Below are 20076 nucleotides of genomic sequence, written 5' to 3' on the forward strand. Positions count from 1 at the left end.
ACATGGTCCGGGATCTGCGTGCTCTTTACCAGCATGTCGTCCACGTATACCTCCATGTTACGCCCGATCTGGTCTTTGAAGACCTTATTGACGAGTCGCTGGTAGGTGGCGCCGGCATTCTTCAATCCAAAGGGCATCACCCGATAACAGTAGAGGCCCTTGGGGGTCACGAACGCGGTGTGCTCCTCGTCTTCAGGCGCCATCCGGATCTGATTGTACCCGGCGAAGGCGTCCATGAAGCTGAGCAGTCGAAATCCGGACGTCGCATCTACCAGCTGGTCGATCTTCGGGAGTGGAAAGCTATCCTTCGGGCATGCTCGGTTGAGGTCGGTATAGTCGATGCAGATCCTCCATTTCCCGTTGGCTTTCTTGACCATGACGACATTGGCGAGCCAATCGGGATACGTGGATTCCCGAATGAAGCCTGCTTCGAGCAGCTTGTCCACTTCTTCGTCAATGGCCTTCTGCCTTTCTGGGGCGAAGGACCTTTTCTTCTGCCTCACCGGCTTCATTGTCGGGTCGATGTTGAGTCGGTGAGTAATTGTTTCTGGAGGGATGCCCGACATATCTGCTGCCGACCATGCGAATATGTCGGCGTTGGCCGTCAGCAGCTCCGCCAGTCGGTGGCGTTCGGTGTCGGGCAATTGAGACCCGACCCAAACTTTTCTGTCGGGATTTTCTCCTATCGGGATCGCCTCGAGCTGCTCGACCGGCAAACCCCGCTCTTCCTCTTCCCGTTGATCTAGTTTGTCGATTGTCAGGGGATCCTTTGTCTCGTCGTTTTGGACGGAGATTTGGAAGCATCGTCGGGCGAGCTGTTGATCTCCGCGCATCTCCCCGACTCCATTTTTGGTCGGAAATCGAACAAGGAGATGGTACGTCGAGACGATCGCCCTGAGGGCGTTCAATCCGGGTCGCCCGAGTATGGCGTTGTAGGCCGAAGGAACTTGGACGACCGCGAAAATGAGGGAGACTGTGCTTTGCCGTGGTTCGGTACCGACCGTCACGGGCAGGGTGATTTCTCCTTCTGTCGTGACGGTGTCTCCGGCAAAGCCGATCAAGGGGGTGGAGACCCTACTAAGTCGATCAGTCGGTAGTCGCATTCGGAAGAAGGTCGAGTAAAACAAAACATTTGTCGAACTTCCATTATCAACAAAAATTCGTTTTACATCATAATTGGCTATTGTCGCCGACACAACAACAGCGTCGTCGTGGGGAGTCTGGATGCCCCGAACGTCGCCTTCTGAGAAGGTAATCACGTCGTCCGGGCGCGGCTTTTTCGTCGGCTCCCCCCCTGTAGACGTCCCCGATCCCAGCCGCTTGGAGATCATGTTGATGACTCCAGCCGTCGGCTGGTTAGTCGGCGCCTCTTCAGTCGGCTGGGGGCGTCGATCGGCAGTCGGTCGGGTCGGCGGACCCTTTCGAAATTTGCCGAGATACCCCCGGCGGATGAGATTTTCGATCACATCCTTCAACTGGATGCATCGCTCGGTGTCGTGGCCGTGGCTCCGATGGAACCGGCAGTACTTCCGATGGTCGAGGCCCTTTGCCTTCAGAGGCGGAGGCCGTCGCAGGTATTCTTCCCCTTCGATCTCCATCAAGATCTGCGCACGGGGAGCGGAGAGAGGGGTGTAGGAGTCATACCTGGGACGCACCGGCCTCGGAGTCTGTCGGCGGGGTGATTTTTGGATCTGTCGGGGTGGAGAAAGCCGACTATTGGTCGGAGGCCTGCTTGGTTCGGCGGGCTCCCGACCTTTTCTTCGCTTCTCCTTCGGACCTCTGGGCTCGACCAAGCGTCGGTCGGACGCTCCTTCGTCCGCGCGCATATACTTGTATGCGTGCTCCAGTAGCTCGGCGTATGTTCGGGGGAGGGTCTTGTCCAGAGAATAAGTAAATCGGGACGACCTCAGGCCCCGCTTCATGGCTGAAACCGCCATGTCCTCGTTGAGGTCCCGGACCTCGAGCGTGGCCGCGTTGAATCGCGCCACGAAGTGTCGGAGCGTCTCGTTTTCCCCCTGCTTGAGGGAGAAAAGGCTATCCGACGTTCGCGGCGGCTTTCGGCTGGTGCTGAAATGGGCCACGAACGAGTGCTCGAGCTGCGCGAAGGAATGGATACTGCCCGATCGAAGATCGGAGTACCAAGCCCTGGCAGCCTTGCGAAGTGTGGCGGGGAAGCCGATGCAAAAAAGAGCGTCGGTTGCCCCTTGAATCGTCATGAGAGCTTTATAGCTCTCGAAGTGGTCGACTGGGTCGGTGGAGCCGTCGTATGGCTCCACGTTCGGCATTTTGAACAGACTGGGAATCGGTTCATCGAGGACCAGTCGAGAGAGAGGCTGGGCGGTCTGGAAGTCGACGTCGTTCGAAGACTTCTGGCCGTCCATCTGCAGTTGGGCGAGTCGGCGGTCGATCTCCTCGAACCGTCGCTCGTAGTCGTCCGCTCGTCGATGCTGGGAGACCCCAGGGGTGGAGCCTCCGGAGGATTCTGAAAGAGAGGCCGACGGTGTGCGCGGCCGCTTTTCCTTCCTCGCCCGTTCCAACGGGGAAGGAGAGGGCCGCTGGGACCGTCGGTCGTCGCGCCGTGGTCGCCCCTCCTCCTCTCCGTGGGAGCGCTGTTGGGAGCGCTCGCATGGAGGCGACAGGGGTCGGCGCGGCCGTCGGCGGCTGCTCCTGGAAGGCATAGGTCGGGCCGCCGGTTGTTGCTGGAGGCTTTTGACTGCGTCGGTCAGTACGGTCATCTGCCGTACGATGGCCGCAATTTGGGCCTCCGTGGTCACTGCAGGGCGCGGAGAGCTAGGCTCCGCCGCCGGTGGGGGCGGGGAGGCATCTTCCCGGCGGGAAGAGCGCCTAGCCGACCCGGTGACTCTCGATCGTTGAGCTCTTGTCTTTGTCATGCTGCTCCCCTTCCTGGCACGCCAATCTGTTGCGGCCAATCGCCTCGTCGCCCGATCGCCGGGAAGCGTGCACCTGCAAAAGGAAGTCCGCACTGACCGGAGGCGGCTCCGGCGGGGACCCTCCGACGGTCAAGTCAGAGAGGTGACTGGGCAACAGTGAAATGCAGACAGAGAGCTCTGAGAAAGAGAGAGGGAGAGAGAGAGAGGAGCGAGCCTGCGTATGTGGGAGAGACGGAGCGGATCGATCCCTTGCACTGTTGCCTTCCCCAGTATATATAGTGGAGCACGGTATGGCGCCATTATTAATGGCGCGGACAAGTGAGGAACTGTCAACTCACTGTAGACTGTCAGAGCCGCCGTGAAAACGTCATGTCGCCGTGTAGCCGTCTAATCGCCAGGGTTGACCCGGCCTCGGGCGGGACAATGCCCCTAGGTAATTGTGCCGCATGTCCGTGTCAGGGCTGACAACGTCTGGCGACCGTACGGTGGTTGGTGGAGTCGGCCGACCCCAGGTCGGTGGCCAGCAGAGTGGCGTCGGACTCCTCCGTCGGTCGGCGAGCTTCATGTGGGTCGGCTACCAGACCTCTGGGTTTAGTCGGTCGGGAATGGACCGTAGAATGGCCGTAGTTAGCCGCTGATGGCGTCCGTCGGCCTGTCGCCCGACCGACGATCGGCCAGTCAGAGTCATCCGTCGGGCCGTCGGTTAGTCGGTCGGGCTTAGTCGGTCGGGAATGGATCGTGGAATGGCCGTAGTTAGCCGCTGATGGCGTCCGTCGGCCTGTCGCCCGACCGACGATCGGCCAGTCAGAGTCGTCCGTCGGGCCGTTGGTTAGTCGGTCGGGCTTAGTCGGTCGGGCCGCCAGCCGGTCGGGCCCTCCGATAGTTGGTCGGTCGGTCGGTGGGTATCCCCCAACAACTCCCAATGCGCGATATTTCATCTCTTAATTGGTGCAAGAGAAGGGATGAAGCTAAATTTGAAAAAGAAAAAGCTAATTGGCTACAAAATAAGCTTTTATGTATTGCAGTACGTAGCCCGCTGGTGCGGCGGATGCCTATACTAAAATTTTTTTTTGATAGATTACTCTAAAAATATAATTTAATAATTTAATAAATTATAATAAATAAAAAATTTTAATTATTAAATTTTTTATTATAAAATGATTAAATATATTAATATTATATTATTATATATATGTTGCATATTAACATCGATATCCATACACTACATTCAAAATTTTGTATAAATCAAGCTTTTAGATGTTGTCTCTAAAATTTTTGGACCATATATTATGATCTCATTTTAATTACAAATATAACAATCGTCTATTATATATGTATATAAAATAGAAACTTAATTTATGTAAAATAATTTATTTATTATATCAATATCAATATTAATGATGTCAATTCATATATTTGATCATCGTTAAAATTTATTAATTAATTTACAATAGGTGTTTGACTATTAAAAAATTTTATTTATTATAATTTATTATTATTATATTATATATAAAATAGTTGAAAAAAAATTTTATCCTTTGAGAACAGTACTATACTATTCTTGCTGCTGGTATATTTAACAAAAATTTTAATTCATTCATTATTAAAATTTATTATTTAATATATAATAAAAATTTGACCAATGGAGCACACTGTTTGTTATTATTTGTTATTTATATTATATTTTAAAAATAGATGAGAAAAGAGAAAAAATCAAACCTTTAGCATCACTGGTGACGGATATTAACAATAAAAATTTTTCACAAAAACTAAGCTAGCGGTGGATTCTTCATTCATCTCGTAGATATTGACAATAATGATATTGATATTAATGGTTGGAGTTTTTACTTGGTCATAAAAATTTATTTTTTAATATGTATTTAAAAAATTAATTTTAAAAGCCTCCTGTTTATTATAATTTATTAATTATTATATTATATTTCAAGTACATTTGGAGAAAGAAAAAATTTGCATCCAGCGTACCGTATGGGTTCCAAGCTTGTGAATTGCTATATTTAAGTCAGTTTAGAGGCTGTAATCATTTGAACAAACTTTAGTTCTAGACTTGGAAAGTGTGAAGATTCAATTCCACGTTAAGTGGGGTCATTCAGCTATGTGAAGTGCAATTATGTGATTTATATTAATTAGCTAATGTTCACAATTTTAATACCAAATTTTATTTTTTTAATAAAAATAAGAGGTGTCATTACTGTTGATGCCCGTCCAAATTTTTATTACTATTGAGATAATCAAACATACTTCCTCCGATTCACTATCAGCCTTCCGACTATATATCGGCAACGGATGGCGGACCGTCAAGATTGGACCGTCAAAGAAGATCGAGTTCGACTACAACACCTACAAGACTCATCATCCGATGTTCTATCAATGCCATGGATATGAACAGCCGACTATCAAGCAGTAAGTCGATTGACTGTCGGTAACTTTCAATTGATTTCTCTGATGGCTATAAATCAACCATAAGGACTTGATCAACTATATGACCGATGGCTAGTCGGTATATCAAATTCATCGACTGATAGTCAATTAGTATATCAAAAGCACTAACATACAATCGATATGTCAAAATTACCGACACAGTCGGTATATCAGAATCTGTAGTTATGATATCACAATCGTAGAAAACTACTCTACATCAAGACTATTAGTGGGCATAAACCGCCCACTATCTCCATGATCATAGTCCGATAATAGGGGTTAACTACCCTTTTGTACCACAATAAATGGGATCCCACGTGTTCAACAATTGCATCCAAATTATTTATAAAGAAGAGATAAGAGAATAGCATTGGTAAGACATTTCTGAGCTAAATCCTACCGAATTCTATTCTAAAATATCTGTTATTCACTATTCTCCATTGACTTAAGCATCGGAGAATTCCTGCCAGATACAATTATGGCCAATGAACTTTTTTGCACAATGCTCTTCATCAGAGTCAGGTGCAATCGGAGATTGGCTGCAACACAGTGGTGCGTCACGTAAGGATCGAGGTCCGCCTCGGTTCTGTGGGGTTGAGATCTGCCTCAGCTGACTGTGAGGCTCCTGAGACTGTATACATCGGAGTCCCCCTTGATTGGGAGGCTCTATTATAGTTCTAATAATATGAAGAGTACCAATAGTCCCACATCGGTTGTGAGTCAAAGAGATTCATGCTTATAAGGAGAAAAAAAATACTTTCCATGTGAGGTATCTTTGTAAGAATAAAATTATGAGATCCATGAATCAAAATGGATAATATCTCATATGACGATCGAATCTTTATCTACAATAATTACTATAAAAATATTATTTATAAACTAGCTATCCATGTACTGCAGCATGAGCCCCCTTTTGAGACCGGGCTCCAAGAATTCTAATGTCAATGATCAACATTAGTTACAAATAAAATATTATTTTCCAAAAGATCAATACATATGCAAGTGATAGCAGAGACTTTTTAGCAATCCACAAAATTAAAGGAATCAGTACCAAAAAGAATTAACAAGTATAACACAATAGCCTTGCAGACTTATTTGATACAACACATACAAATGCTCAAAAGGACATGCAAATTGAGGTACATTGATCAGAAAACATTCTTGAGTAAGATTTTGAATTAATTTTTATTTTTGAGGACTTAATAGGCACCTCAATCTACCAGTGCAAGGTATGAATATTAAGGAATAATATTACTTTAAGAACCTTCTTTTGGCAAAGGAGGAATGCTCTGCTCGTTTCTGAACACATTATCCGGATCAATTTCCGTCTTGGCCCTCACCAACCGATCGTAGTTCCCCAAGAAATACGGTTCACCCCACGCCCGCGCCACACCCACCGCGTCCCAGGACCCACCACTTCCTGTGGTCCATTCAATGGTCCCAAGATCAAGGTCCACATAATTCACGTACGCCGCCCGGGGGTTCTTCGAAACGAACCGTCCCATGTACCCGTAGAGCCTCCGTATCCATGCCACGTACGCCATTCCATCCTCTCCCTTTTTCCACTCGATCATGTACTGGATCCCATACAAATTCCCACCCCGGTGAGGGAACGGCAGATCACCGCTCGCTATCCTGCCCATCTCTCCACCGTAAGGATCAAAAATAACGTACGCTTTTGGCTGCTTGGATAACAAATCAATGGCTGTGATCAGACCATCCATTGGGATTGGGGCCCTCACGTAGTCCGACTTGGCCTTGAAGTACGACTTCGCGCGCGGTTTGCGGTTCAGTAGATCGGAGACGGAGTTTATATTTGCCAACTGGGCCGCCGATTCGATCCAACTCATCTCGCTGCACTCCGATTCTGATACGGCCAACTCGGGGAATCGTTGGCGCAGGATGCGAATTGCCGTTCCATTAGGGCCGAGAAATAGGCCCGAGAACGAGTTGGTGAGGTTGCCACTCGTTGACCCTTGGATGTACGTGGAGAGATAGAACTCGTCCGGGAGATTGGGGGCCACGTACTGCCACTTGTGAGTCAACTCGGCAACTTGCCTGATCGAGCCGGGCCGGTTGATGGAGCACAAGGTGACCGGGTCCGGGACCGGGACGAGCCGGAGCTTCCACGCGTAGACCGCCCCCCAGCTTCCGCCACCGCCGCCCCGGATGGCCCAGAAGACGTCCTCGCCCATCGCTTTCCGGTCCAGAGCTCGACCGGCCGGGTCGATGAGAACCGCGTCCAAGACGTTATCGGCGGCGAGGCCGTACTTCCGAGAGAGGAAGCCGAAGCCGCCTCCGGAGATGAGGCCACCGCTGCCGACAGTCGAGCAGGAGCCGGCAGAAAAGGCGAGGGACCGGTTGGACCGGGCCACAGCGTAGTATATCTCGCCCAGTGTAGCGCCCGACTCGGCCCAGGCTGTGGACGAGCCGGAATTGATCCAGACCCGGTTCAGGTTCATCAAGTCGATGACCGCGAAGGGTGTGTGCTGTCCCGCGGTGTAGGATAAGCCTTCATAGCTGTGGCCGCCGCTCCTTACTCTAATGGCCAAGGAGGAAGAACGGCAGCAAAGGATGGAGCTCTGGAGTTCATGTTGGGTCTTTGGGAGGATGAGGACGGAGGGCTTGTGGATGGAGGGGCCAGCGAAGCAGAGGTTTTGGATGGAGAAGTTGAGGAGATTGGAGTATTGGATGGAAGGTGGAGAGGAGTAGAGGGTGAAGTTTTGAACATGGGAGGAGAGCAGGCAAGAAGAGATGTTGGCATTTGCTGTGGTAGTCTCAGCGGTAGAGGAAGTGTTTTGGGAGCTGGTGGTGGTGAAGAGGAGGAAGAGGAGGAGGAGAGGGAGGTGGAGGAGGAGGGGAAGACTAGGCTCTGGATTCATGGATTCTTTGGAGTCTATGGGACTGTAGGATTTCTTTTTTTTTTTTTGGTTGACAGGTCTGGACAGGAGGAGAGTATAAAAAGGGAGGTTGTAGTGGGATGGCCGACTATGGGGGAAGACCCGGCATCGGAATTCTCAGCAAGTGTTCTGGACGTTCTTACAGAGCACGTCGAAGATATTGCTTTTAAGACATGTTTAGTTGGAGGAAAGTAGGAAACTGAAATGGGGATAAGAATAAGCGACTTTCATTCTAATCGTTAGATTTGAGAGAATTCCTCATTTCGGTACTAAAGGGATGAGAATATCCCAATATTCCAAAAATCCAATCCCAATTCTTCTTAAATAATTAAATTTTATTTCGATTCTAATTTTGATTCCGATTGTAGTCACAAACAAAATATTGGAAAATTAGCCATTCCAATTATCATTTTAACCGATTTCAATTTCGATTCTGATACTAATTTTCATCACAAACCAAACGTGTCCTTAGGGTTTTTGCATATTACTTGCAAAAAATTTTAACGTTTGAGATAAATTCTTTGCTTAGATATAAACAGCTTATGTTCTAGTAGTTGCAATTCTCTTCCCCTTAGTGTCTCTTTTATTGATCATATAATCATTATGAGAGTAAGAACCAAGAGTTGGTTATGTTCTGGCATATAATTGTGATACTAGTATGCTATCCTGTATTCTGAAATTTTTGGTTGGATTCTCATATCACTAAAGTTAGCAAATTAGTAATCATATAGCTTTATTCTAGTTGAAGTATCAAAATTTACCATCTCTCAAAAAACAAATATCAAGATTTTACAGCCAAGGGATGAACTAAGATCACCTAGATCATTAATAGGATTATATGTTCATTTGGAGAGGTTAGCCATGTGGTTATATGAAGGATCAATCTTTTATTTTGTCTATCTCTATTTCTGAATGCATGGGAAAGGACGTAGACTGATCATATCTTTGCAAAATTTGGTTTATTCTTAAGATAAGGACCAAGACTTGTTTTTTGATTTTTCTTATGCATATTGATATTTGTCCGAGATTTGACAATAAATTTTTATTTGCTTGTCTTTTTTTCTTTCTTTCTTTCTTTTTTATTTATTGTCACATCCGAGCTTCCACACTAAAAAAAAAAAAAAAAGGAGAACTATTAGCCACACAAACTCATATCTCAAGAGGACTCCTGTTGTACCATGGCAAGATACACTTCACAAATATTCATCTTTTCTATTTGTTTTTGTAACAAATGGGGCATCAAATTAAATTTTATACTTTATGCCCTGTCAATCCGTTCTTTTTCCTTTTACAACAAGGTGAATGGGCTTAAAGTTGGAGTAAGTACTAAATATATGGTTATCATGAACTTTGATAGGATATAGATGGCTTTTAGGAATGAATATTATCAAATATCATAGCTTTTTTATGAGAACCTAATAATAAATACTTATCTACAAATTATTGCACATCTTAATCATGCACGTGCATTGAAAAAAGAAAGTCAAATGCAAACATTTCATTTTCACCCACTTCCATTGTCTGAGCAAGTCTAAGCTAAATTTATCTAACATTAGATATGCATCTAGCAATCCCTGCATTGAATCATTCTTGATTTCTGTTTTGAAATTTAGTCCTTAGTTTTTAGAACGACAATTGGTCAAGTTGGTAAATCCTCTTATGTCGGTGTCAGAAATTTCAGTTCAATTCCGGCTTAGCTTTGCTTTCTATTGAGCTTTCAACCATCTTAGCTTCTATAAAAAATAATTAAAAGAAGTAGAAGATGATCCAAGCTCCTTCTACTATAGAGTTTTATGGGAATTCAAAGACTTGCAACCATAAGGCTCTACGAAAGGAACGGCATGATTGACTAATCTTTCTTCACATTGGTTGATGACTGGATGAATGTAGTCCACTAGAAATTTCTTAAATGAGTTGGATGCAATTAGCCTCACAGCCATTGTGTCCATGAGACACACTAATCCTCCTAAAATATTGACATCATCGTAAGAAAAATATGGTGTCTGACCTAACCTCCGTGTACTGTACGCTGCTCTCTTGATCACAGACAAAAAGGTGGTCAGCAATGGAAGGCTCGCTTTTTTGAATAGCATTAGGTCTGTGGCACGCCCCGTCCCATGGTGCCAAATCCATGGGGCTCACCGGGGTTGCATCATTTATCATGACCATGACTCTTGCTATCAACTACATGCATTGACTTGGACCAATGAGTCCTTCAATTGGAAGGATTGGCCAAGTTTTTATAGGAGGCAATCATGACAGTATTGCCATCCATTCTTAGAAGAATAATGTTGCTGCAACTAAGGTTGACGGATCGAGCATTGATTGCGGCATCTTTGTAATTAGCCTAAGATGCATCGATTATTTTTGTGATGATACTAATTATTAAAAAATAAAATTGATACCTTTTGTTGTTATGGACATATGAAAACGACTGCCATGACGGTCACCGACATATATTATGATATGAAAAAATAGAGTTATATGGGCTTGTTGCTGTTATTGAAAGAAATAACACTGATACCTTTTATTGTTATGGACATAAGAATACGACCACCGTGACGGTCGCCATCATATATTATGATATGAAACAATAGAGTTATATGACCATGTTGGTGTTTTAAACCTTCAAAAAAAAAAAAATCAATTTATGTAACACTCACTATAAGAAGACAGCTGCTAAATAACAATTGTTACATTAAAATTCATTTTGTATAAAAGTTATGAGATGAGCCCAGGGAAATGATTAGAAGAGCCTTCTATCTTGAACATTGTTTTAGGCGTGCAGTTTAGTTTGGCATGGCTTATTTCGTCTCTTATCGCTGGTTTGGATGAACTATGGTGAATCCCTACATTATTCCAAGGCCAAAATCCACAAAAGGGAACGAGTCCTGTGGGAGGACTCCCACACCCGGTTAACAGGACTCAATGGGAGCCTTTACGTGAATCTTTGGGTTAAATTTAATGCTGATGGTTGTCTCTCTGATCCTGGTGGGATATTTCCTGGTTCCGGGCTGATGTACATATCAAAAATTTAAAATGGTCTCCTTGGGCTATTTTTGTCAAGCCCTGTGTTATTATGGAGGCCCAGCATCTAGGAATACATATGGGCTCACGTCCACCCGCCCCTATTCATGCCCGGGCTTGTGGCCCTGGGATGGGACAGGGCCATTAACTTTGCTATAATTGTTTACAAAATGAGAAATTCTTTGTCCACCGCTTCCAGTGGACAAGCCCCTTGGTCAGATTAAGCCGCGTAGTATAATTAATAATAAGAGCTGCACAGATTTTAATGTTATAGAGATTTAATATAATTTAATTTTTTTAATTTTTTTTACAAAAATATCATTTTTTTTAAATATTATCTTTTATCTTATTTTACTTATGCTTGATTAGAATATCATAAATAAATCAAGACATCGTAATAATCAATAACATGTCACGTCGTAATAATAATATAACATATTTTTATATTTTATGAATAATTATTGATAAATAATATTACTGATATGGAATATCATATCAAGTATATGATATCTAATTATTTTTTACAAAATTTTGTTGATTATTATTATTTTTTATTATTTTTTATTATTTTTTATTACGTCCTATGAATAATTATCAAGAAGTAATATTACTGATGTAGGTTATCATATCAAATATTTGGCATCTAATTATTTTTTATGATATTCTATTAATTATTATCACTTTCCATTATTCTCTATATCATTCTGTTGGTTATTAGGACGTTCTATTATTTTTTATAATATCTTGTTAATTGTTATAATGTCTTGTTATTATTTATAATATTCTGACTAAATATTAGTAAAATAAAGTAAAAGATGATATTTTAGAAAAAAAAGATATTTTTATCAAAAAAAAATTTAAAAAAAATAGAGTTGTATTAAATCTCTATGGCTTTGAAAACTGTGTAACTCCATTATTAATTACGTATGCAATGCAATTTGGTGAAACGGTGTACTCCCTCTCAATTTTTTTCTACCGGAGGTGATGAACAAAGAATTTTACAAGGGCCCAATAGGATAGGGGTTGTATATTGGATGCGAAAGAAGGATACACCTTCCTTCACCCGAATCCACTGTTGGATAGTGCAATGATTGCCTCAAGATCTGTGCAGACGGATGAATGAGAGAGTTTCACTTGAAGGATTGTACACATCCCTTCAACCATTCAAGAAAAACAAAGAAGAAGAAGAAGAAGAAGAAGAATGTTCCTCCTTCAGTTCTTCAACGTACATGTGTTGCTCTCAAGAGAACATTAATTAAAACTAAAGTAGAAGAAGATATCAGCCCCTTAATTCAAAATGATCCAGTTTCATCATACAGTTTGCAGTTGCACTTGGTGTTCTTCATTTTCTTCGGTCGTCTTCGCCGCAGAACTCTGGGCCTCCTTTCTCTTTCCCCACAGCAGAAAATAGAGGCCTGGAATCACAAGAACAGACCCCAAAACACTAGGCATGGCAAAGAAATAACAGTAGTTAGTTTGCAATAATTGATGGACGCAATCATTAGAAGAGCTTTGAATCCAATACCTTCCAAGGTAAAGCGGTTCATGGAGGATGGAGAAGTCAATTCCAGCCACCAAAATTTGTAGAAGAGGAGTGAATGCAGCAGTAAAGACAGGGCCTCTCTTCTCCACACACCATGACATGGCCAAGAAGCAAAATCCAGATCCTGCTATCCCCTGGAGAACCATGAAATGGATTTCAAGGGAATGTGTTATTGCCTGCAAATTGTGACTTCTGGTTTTGAATAATAAGCTCATTATGAGAAATGGCCCTCCTAGAATGATACTCTGAATGCTAATAGATATGTATGTCATGCAACTAGTCCATCTTCAAGTGATCATGAGGATAACACAAGTAGTTTCAAAGGGAGGAAAGAAAGGTATGAAGTAACCGCTATGGATAATAGAAGTGATGTCTACTAAAGAAAAAGATGACATTTTCAACTAGTCAATTTATTTACACTTACATGGTTACACCTATCTTTCATTTAGGCAAAATTTCTCTATTTAAGAAAAAGATGATAATCTTCATGGCCGACTGGATTGCAAGTTTTGTAGTTGATCATCCTGAAAGATATAGTTGAACTGATGTGTCTCTTTTGTCGATGTCATTTTGGGATATCCTTCTCTCTGACTCTTAAGTTTGTATTCATACTCATTGTATATGAATTTTTTATTTTAGCGAAAAAAAAAAAAAAGATGACAATGACCGACACTCTATCAGCTAGAAAAGAAAAAATTCTTTTTCTTCCCACTTCTGAAAAGTGCTTTTTGCTAGAATAGAATCTCAAGGCCATCTCAGGCAGCAAAAGAAGGAAGCATATTACGTCTTTGGAGGTGGATGGAGCAAAATAATCATTTCAAGGAGATATATTATAGCAACTTCATACCTTCTTTAGTGGTTAAGTTGATTTGTCCTTGAATCCCATTATCTCCATTAATTAGATATTGTAGTATAGTGCACCGGCCTTAGATCTTGATACCCTTGTGAATGCCTTCTCCATGGAGGAAATTCATTTTTTTCCTTCTTGGGAGCTCAAAGGCACCAGGTCCGTATGGTTTATCCTAAATCAAAGGTGACCATTTGGCTTTGTCGAATGAATTCTATAAAGGTATGCCTTTTTTGTCGTGCTTTAATTTTGTTCAAATCACTATGATCCCTAAAGATATGCTATTTGTTTGAGATCTCCATCCTATTAGCTTGCTTGACAATCCATACAAAATTATCTCGAAGATGAAACTCTTGCTTACTATAATAGATCCAGATACAAAGTGATGTTATGAAAGTAAGACTTTGGAAAGGTTTTTGATAAGGTGAACTAGAGCTTTCTTCACTAATTGATATAGGCAAGAGATTGCCTTAAAGTAGAACTGAATATTTAGAAACCACTTCTAGACTTTATGGTTTTGTCCATGACTAACTAGATGTTAAAAGTAAGCTAACCATAATTGAGTTCCTTTAATTTTTCTACAAAGCCTCTTCTAGTAATATTCCTCCTCATTTTATGGAGATGAAAGGAAGGAACTTTATGCTCTTAGATAAATTTCATTTAAGAACAGATAATAAGCTTATCCACAAAATCGGTTGCACACTCTTTTAAAGGAACAAGCTGCACTTTCTATTAAATCATTAATAGCGCTAGAAAAATCTCTTGATAGTTATATGAGGGATCTGAGTTTGGATCTACTTTCATATATATTGAGGGGCTGAGTAATGTAGAGGGCTGTCCTCTACAAAATAACCTAGCATATACATACATATATTATTCTTTTTCTTCTCCTTTTTAAAGTTTGATATTTCTAGTACTAGTGTGTAAGATAACTAAGTGAGATGCTAATTACAAAAATATATTTTTCTTTTTTCTTTTTTTTGGGAAAAAAATGCAAATCACTAATATTAAGGTGGGTGACACTTAATCATTTACTCTGTTTAACTTGTCAACCAATTGTAGATCAAGTTCGATTATTTCTTTAATAGCATGGTCAAGTTCAAATTTGGATTTTTGACTTATTTAATAAATAGACCAAGTTCGGGTTGCTAGATTTTGAATGTATCCTGCATCCAACCTGATTTATATGTTGTGCATCCAAACTGACCCAATTGCCATCCCTAATGAATATGCATGCATGCATACCAATCAAATGATTAATTGGTTTTTGCTTACCGAAACAATGACGGTAATGATCTCCACCTTTTTTTTCAGAACCCATACAGAGAAACTCTTCTGAGTGGCTAAGCTTAACACCGCTCCTTGAAGGAAACCAAGGAAAAATATGAGGAAACTCCCAGAGTACAGTGCTGGATACTTCTTACCAACTTTAGATTGGAGGAGGAACCATGAGGACCAACTAAGGCAACCAGCAAGATAGGCCATCGAACCCATCATCCATTGCTTTGTGCTATAGCTTGCATTGTATCTCCCTTGTTGCTTTGATACTGATGATTGGTGGGTAGTGTTGGTTAAGGCCACACCTTTATAAAATGTAAGCAATGTTGCTCCAACAAGGCATATGATAGTCCCAAGCAACTTTGCAATCCCTGCTCTTGTCTTCACATTTAGTGTCTCCAAACTACAAGAGAGATTAATGGAGATAACAAAGAAAGATTAGCAGTAGTCCATTTATTCATAACCATCATTCTAAGAAAAACAAGTTCAGAAGTAGGGGATCTAGCAGAATCCCCACATTGAACCAAATGGATTTGTCAATTTTTTTTAAAAAAAATAGAGCAACATAAAAATGCTAAGTAACAAATGTGGGTATCATTTACTTGGTGTAAAGCATAGTTTCTAGAGGGCATGCCTTTTGTACCCAAACGCTAGGGGAAACAAAATAGAGGAAATGCTTTGGGAATGGATGACAAAATCTATAAGCTCCTAATTATAAGCTTGATATAGGTATTCTCTTAGAATGTCCTGAATTTGCTACATTTGAGACACTTCCTACAAAATGACCACTTGGCATCTAGCAAGGAAACAAAGAAGAAACAACCATAAGAAACCAGTGTGCTGTAAATTCTTCCATACGGTTTATACATAATATGCAAAGTTTTTCTTCTAAGCGTGAATGTGATCTCAATCTGCCCAAAGACTACAGATTTTTGATAAGGACAATTACCAAAGAATTTTCAAGCCCTGCATGAGTATCAAAGTCCTCACTGTATTGCACCAAGCCCCCTATGGGCCATCAAAGAACATAAATCCTGTTTTCTTTTTAGTAAATTGATAGCTGGTCTCACCATTGACCCGACTATACTTTTAATCCATATGAACCAAAACTTTAATACCTACCTCAAGTTTCAAAGTTTCTTTAATTCCCGGCTTGTGGCAGTTTAATGTAAGTGTGTGCAAATCTTGTCTAAATGTGTGCAAGACTAAAAATTAAATGATAATGATCAAAAGTAGTCATAAGCTAAAATCCGGTCAAAGAAAGGATCTGGGATTAAGTTCCCTTTTTCTTTTTTGAAAAAAAAGGAAACAGAGGGTTTCCCACAATTAACTAGACAAAGGGAGAGGGAGAGAGAAGGCACCGGAAGGGCAAGGCTATCAGGAAGGTCAACACAGGAACCATGTTAAGAAAAGCGCATGCAAACGTTGCTGTAGTATTTCTCAAACCAAAGAAGAAGAGATACTGCGTGAGTGAAGTCCTGAAACAAAGTCAACAACCTCTCATTAATTGAATATCCAAACCTCAACATCCTAAAACTAAATTCTGGTCCAGTGTTATAGAACACTTCGCACCCGAACATCGCACTGAAGAAAAGATATACAATGATTTCAGTTGTCAGCTTTGGTCTAGTCTTCCTGCAATCACCAACTATGGTGATAAATTATGAACTCCACTAGAATCCTTTAGAAATTGTATGTAAAATAAAAAAACAATATCCGCGATACCGTTCTCGAAAATAGGCCACAGGAGCCATGAACAAGGTGGCAATCAATTGGCGAAGAGTGATGAAGATGAGCCCGTTCATCCCCTCATCGGTGGCGGTCTTGATCACGGTGTTCATGGCAGCATAAGCCACTTCCACAGCCAGCATTACAAAAATTGGCTTCCACTCTTCACACCATCCCATCTCCACCAACAACAGAAAGAAGCTCAATGCACTCAATGCTTGAAAACTTTATTCTCACAACACCAGCTATTTAAGGCCCAGGGAGCCAAAATTCTCTCAAGGTCACATCATGGTTTTACAAGCTAGTTTGGTGAAATCAGCGCAATATCACCACTGTTCAGAATACACGTTTTGTTTCGTTTAGAGAATACTTCCCAATTACTCCCACAGTTACAATATGCTTAGAAGGATTCTCAAATTATTCACCAAGTGATCTCAAGCAATCTTTTTGTCTTTCTTTTTTTTTGGAAGAATGTTGAGAAGTCAGACTGATCAAAAGTTGTTCAATGATTTGCAAATTTTATCATATATACATGAATTACTCATGAAATGTTCACAGCTTTTCCAATGGACATTAGAGGGTCCCAAAGTAATGATGCAACCTTGTTGGTGTTGCTGCTTTTGTTGCTTTTGTTTATAAAGTAGTGATGCTTGTTTCCATATGAATGGATAAAAAATATACAAACAATTTTAACTTTTGTTTTTCTTTTTTTTAGAATATGTATGAACTTTTTGAAATTTTGATGATTCTTTTTCTCTTCTTTAGAAATTCAAATCTTTTCTCCTGCAAGAATTCGTTTCTGGATGAAAGCTTATGAACTGTTACCACCAACTTTTGGTCTTGTCATCCAGAGGTGGTGGGAATGAATGATGTCCACAACTTTAGTTTCCATTCTCTTCGAGGTGGTATCTAATGCTCTCTCCATGACTGGATGTAGAAGCTGTCCTGTATTTTCTCACGTGGGGACAGTGAATCTATCAATCCATCACCAGATACTTTCATCTTTTAGTCTCTCAGCACTTCTACCTACTTCATGGTTGGTTTGAGTCATGAATGCCAGTGTCTAGCAACATTTTTAGATTAAATCATCACAGAATAGCAAAATTTCTTACGAGGATTGAATAGCCAATCTATAAATGGAAGCCTTGCATACATTCTCATGGATCGCGATGTCTTGCAATCACTATATTTGGTTGGCTGAAAATGACCACATCGATGTCTTTTGATACCCATAAAGGAAGTCCAAACAGTTGGAATAAAGCTTGATGGTTATCATTATGATAGTGATTATATCTTCTCCTTCTAACAACACAGATAACATGGGTAGTATTGCCCTCTACATTGCTTCCCACCACTTTCCATCATTTCAGTATCTTCTTTACCTTCGTTGAAATTTGATTGTTCAGACAATTGCACAAATGGATTCACATGATCCATATTCTGCAACCAAAAAGTTTCGATAGTAAAGAAGATAATATGCAACAGAAACATATAGATGATAATGTCATGGCTGATGAATTGTTGATGGATAGCTGCTCATCTTTGACCTAACAAAAAATCTGCAAAAAAACAATAAAACAAGGTAATGATGCAATAAGATTGCAAGTGGATACATGATATTCACAGCGCAAAGATACGATGCTGGACTGTAATCTTATTTACTGTGGTTGTATGCTAAATATTTTTTGAAGCTTTCTACAACTAATTATGCCAATTAGACTTAAGTCTAACAGTTGGCACCTCCCTCAGTGGATAAGTAGGGAAGAGATTTCAAGTTTGGATGCTTACAGATTCAAATTGGTGGGGTTCCAATTGTTAATCTGGAAAATTTTTTTGCGTGTGCGCGTGAGAGAGAGAGAGAGAGCTAATATTGTCTATGAATAAGATGAAATACAGGAAAAATTAAAACCAACTAGGTACATCTATCTGCTAGAACTAGAAACTGCTGTAGGTAGTAACATGAGCTGGCAGCTCATACTGTGGCAGCCCTGTGGAAGCACAAGTCTATTAGTGAAGATGTAGGCAATGCTCTTGAAGCTATAGAATAGTTACCTTTTTTTTAAAAAAAAAAAAGAGGGATATAAAGCCTATTATATTAATGGCTAGCTACCATAATCAGATGCAAAACAGGTCTTTAACATAGCATCCTTCCTACATATATAACATATCTCACTTTAAGGTTAATAGACATGAGACTGCCTATTGGCAAGTTCTATATCAAGTTCTTTTTAGTGAATTCTGTTCTATACCACTAAATTTTAAAAATGACTTTACATTACTCCTTTAGCTTAGGGAAAAAAACACAAGATTTAGTCTTTATTTCTTCAATTGAGAAAAAGATGTATTTCTTTAAACATGCAATGTATTTGGTTTGAATTGAAAAGTATAATCATCACATTGTTAGATTTGATGAGATTCCATGCTCAATCTAGTGTAATATATTCACAAACATGATCTAAGTAGAGTGTGAGTAAAATTTGGATTTCTGTAAATTTATTTCATGGTCATATTTGAGCACATTGTTTGTTCTAAAAATGTCAGCATTTTTTGGTACTTAGTTTATAGGATATATGCTTTAAAGGAGAGGTGTGGGAATTGACTGACAATCATAATGCATGGAAACTCTTGCTGAGTGCAAATAAGTGTATGATATTGGATTTTTGTGGTGGCTGGTTAAATAAATCTTGAAAAGTCTCTTTTTTTTAGGAGGTGCTTGGTTGGGAGGAGTGGGGGTTTGGAATCGGAATCGGAATATGTGACTCCCATTCTAACCGTTTGGTTGAGAGAATCCCATTCCGATTCCGATTTCAGAGTGGAATGGGAATGGCTCAATCTATATAGAACTCAATCCCTACTCTCCTCTATAGATTCAATTTTTCATTCCAATTCCGATTCCGATCACGAACCAAATATTTTGGGAGATTTGACCATTCTAATTCCGATTCCAAGCCATTCCGATTTTTATTACCATTCTGATTCCGATTGCAAACCAAATATTTTCTTAGAGAAATTTCTAAAAGGAAACTGAACCTCCAAAGGCACTTCAGAGATTCAGAGATGATGCATTAAACAACATTAGGCAAGGAGCACTCGAACTTACATTATGTTCCTATTGTGAAACAAGTTAGATTCAACTAACTAGGCTGAACTCATGACAGTGTGTGAAATGGAGCACAAGGTCCTTACAAGCTGATAATTAGGGATATTGTCATCTCAAAATGAAACAAATACACGACACATGATGTGCAAAAAATGTCTTAAGCAAGCAATTTAGTATTGCAATCAAAGTTGCACCTAAACCATTGTAAATTGTACCAATATTAGAGCTATATATTATTTGGCAGATTTTTCAATTCACTAGAAAGATGCATTGCTATTTGCTGCCCAGCTATGTTTGGAGTGGGAATGGCATCTTGGTCCAAA

General features: G+C 41.0%; 2 protein-coding genes across 2 annotated transcripts; both read right to left on the bottom strand.

Moving 5' to 3' along the window:
* Positions 1 to 6390: 6390 nt before the first annotated feature.
* Positions 6391 to 8322, bottom strand: LOC105036949 (berberine bridge enzyme-like D-2). The gene has a single exon (XM_010912664.4). It carries the CDS (start codon positions 8210 to 8212, stop codon positions 6587 to 6589), a length of 1626 nt encoding a protein of 541 aa, XP_010910966.1. The 5' UTR covers positions 8213 to 8322; the 3' UTR covers positions 6391 to 6586.
* Positions 8323 to 12314: 3992 nt separating this feature from the next.
* On the bottom strand, positions 12315 to 17056 carry LOC105059553 (WAT1-related protein At3g30340). The gene is made up of 6 exons (XM_010942880.4): positions 16651 to 17056; positions 16498 to 16560; positions 16287 to 16403; positions 14923 to 15328; positions 12783 to 12934; positions 12315 to 12701 (listed from the first exon to the last, which is right to left on the bottom strand). The coding sequence occupies exons 1-6, from the start codon at positions 16830 to 16832 to the stop codon at positions 12569 to 12571; spliced, it is 1053 nt and encodes a 350-aa protein (XP_010941182.1). The 5' UTR covers positions 16833 to 17056; the 3' UTR covers positions 12315 to 12568.
* Positions 17057 to 20076: the final 3020 nt, after the last annotated feature.

The sequence above is a fragment of the Elaeis guineensis genome, chromosome 16, assembly GCF_000442705.2.
Source record: "Elaeis guineensis isolate ETL-2024a chromosome 16, EG11, whole genome shotgun sequence".
Lineage (NCBI taxonomy): Eukaryota > Viridiplantae > Streptophyta > Magnoliopsida > Arecales > Arecaceae > Elaeis > Elaeis guineensis.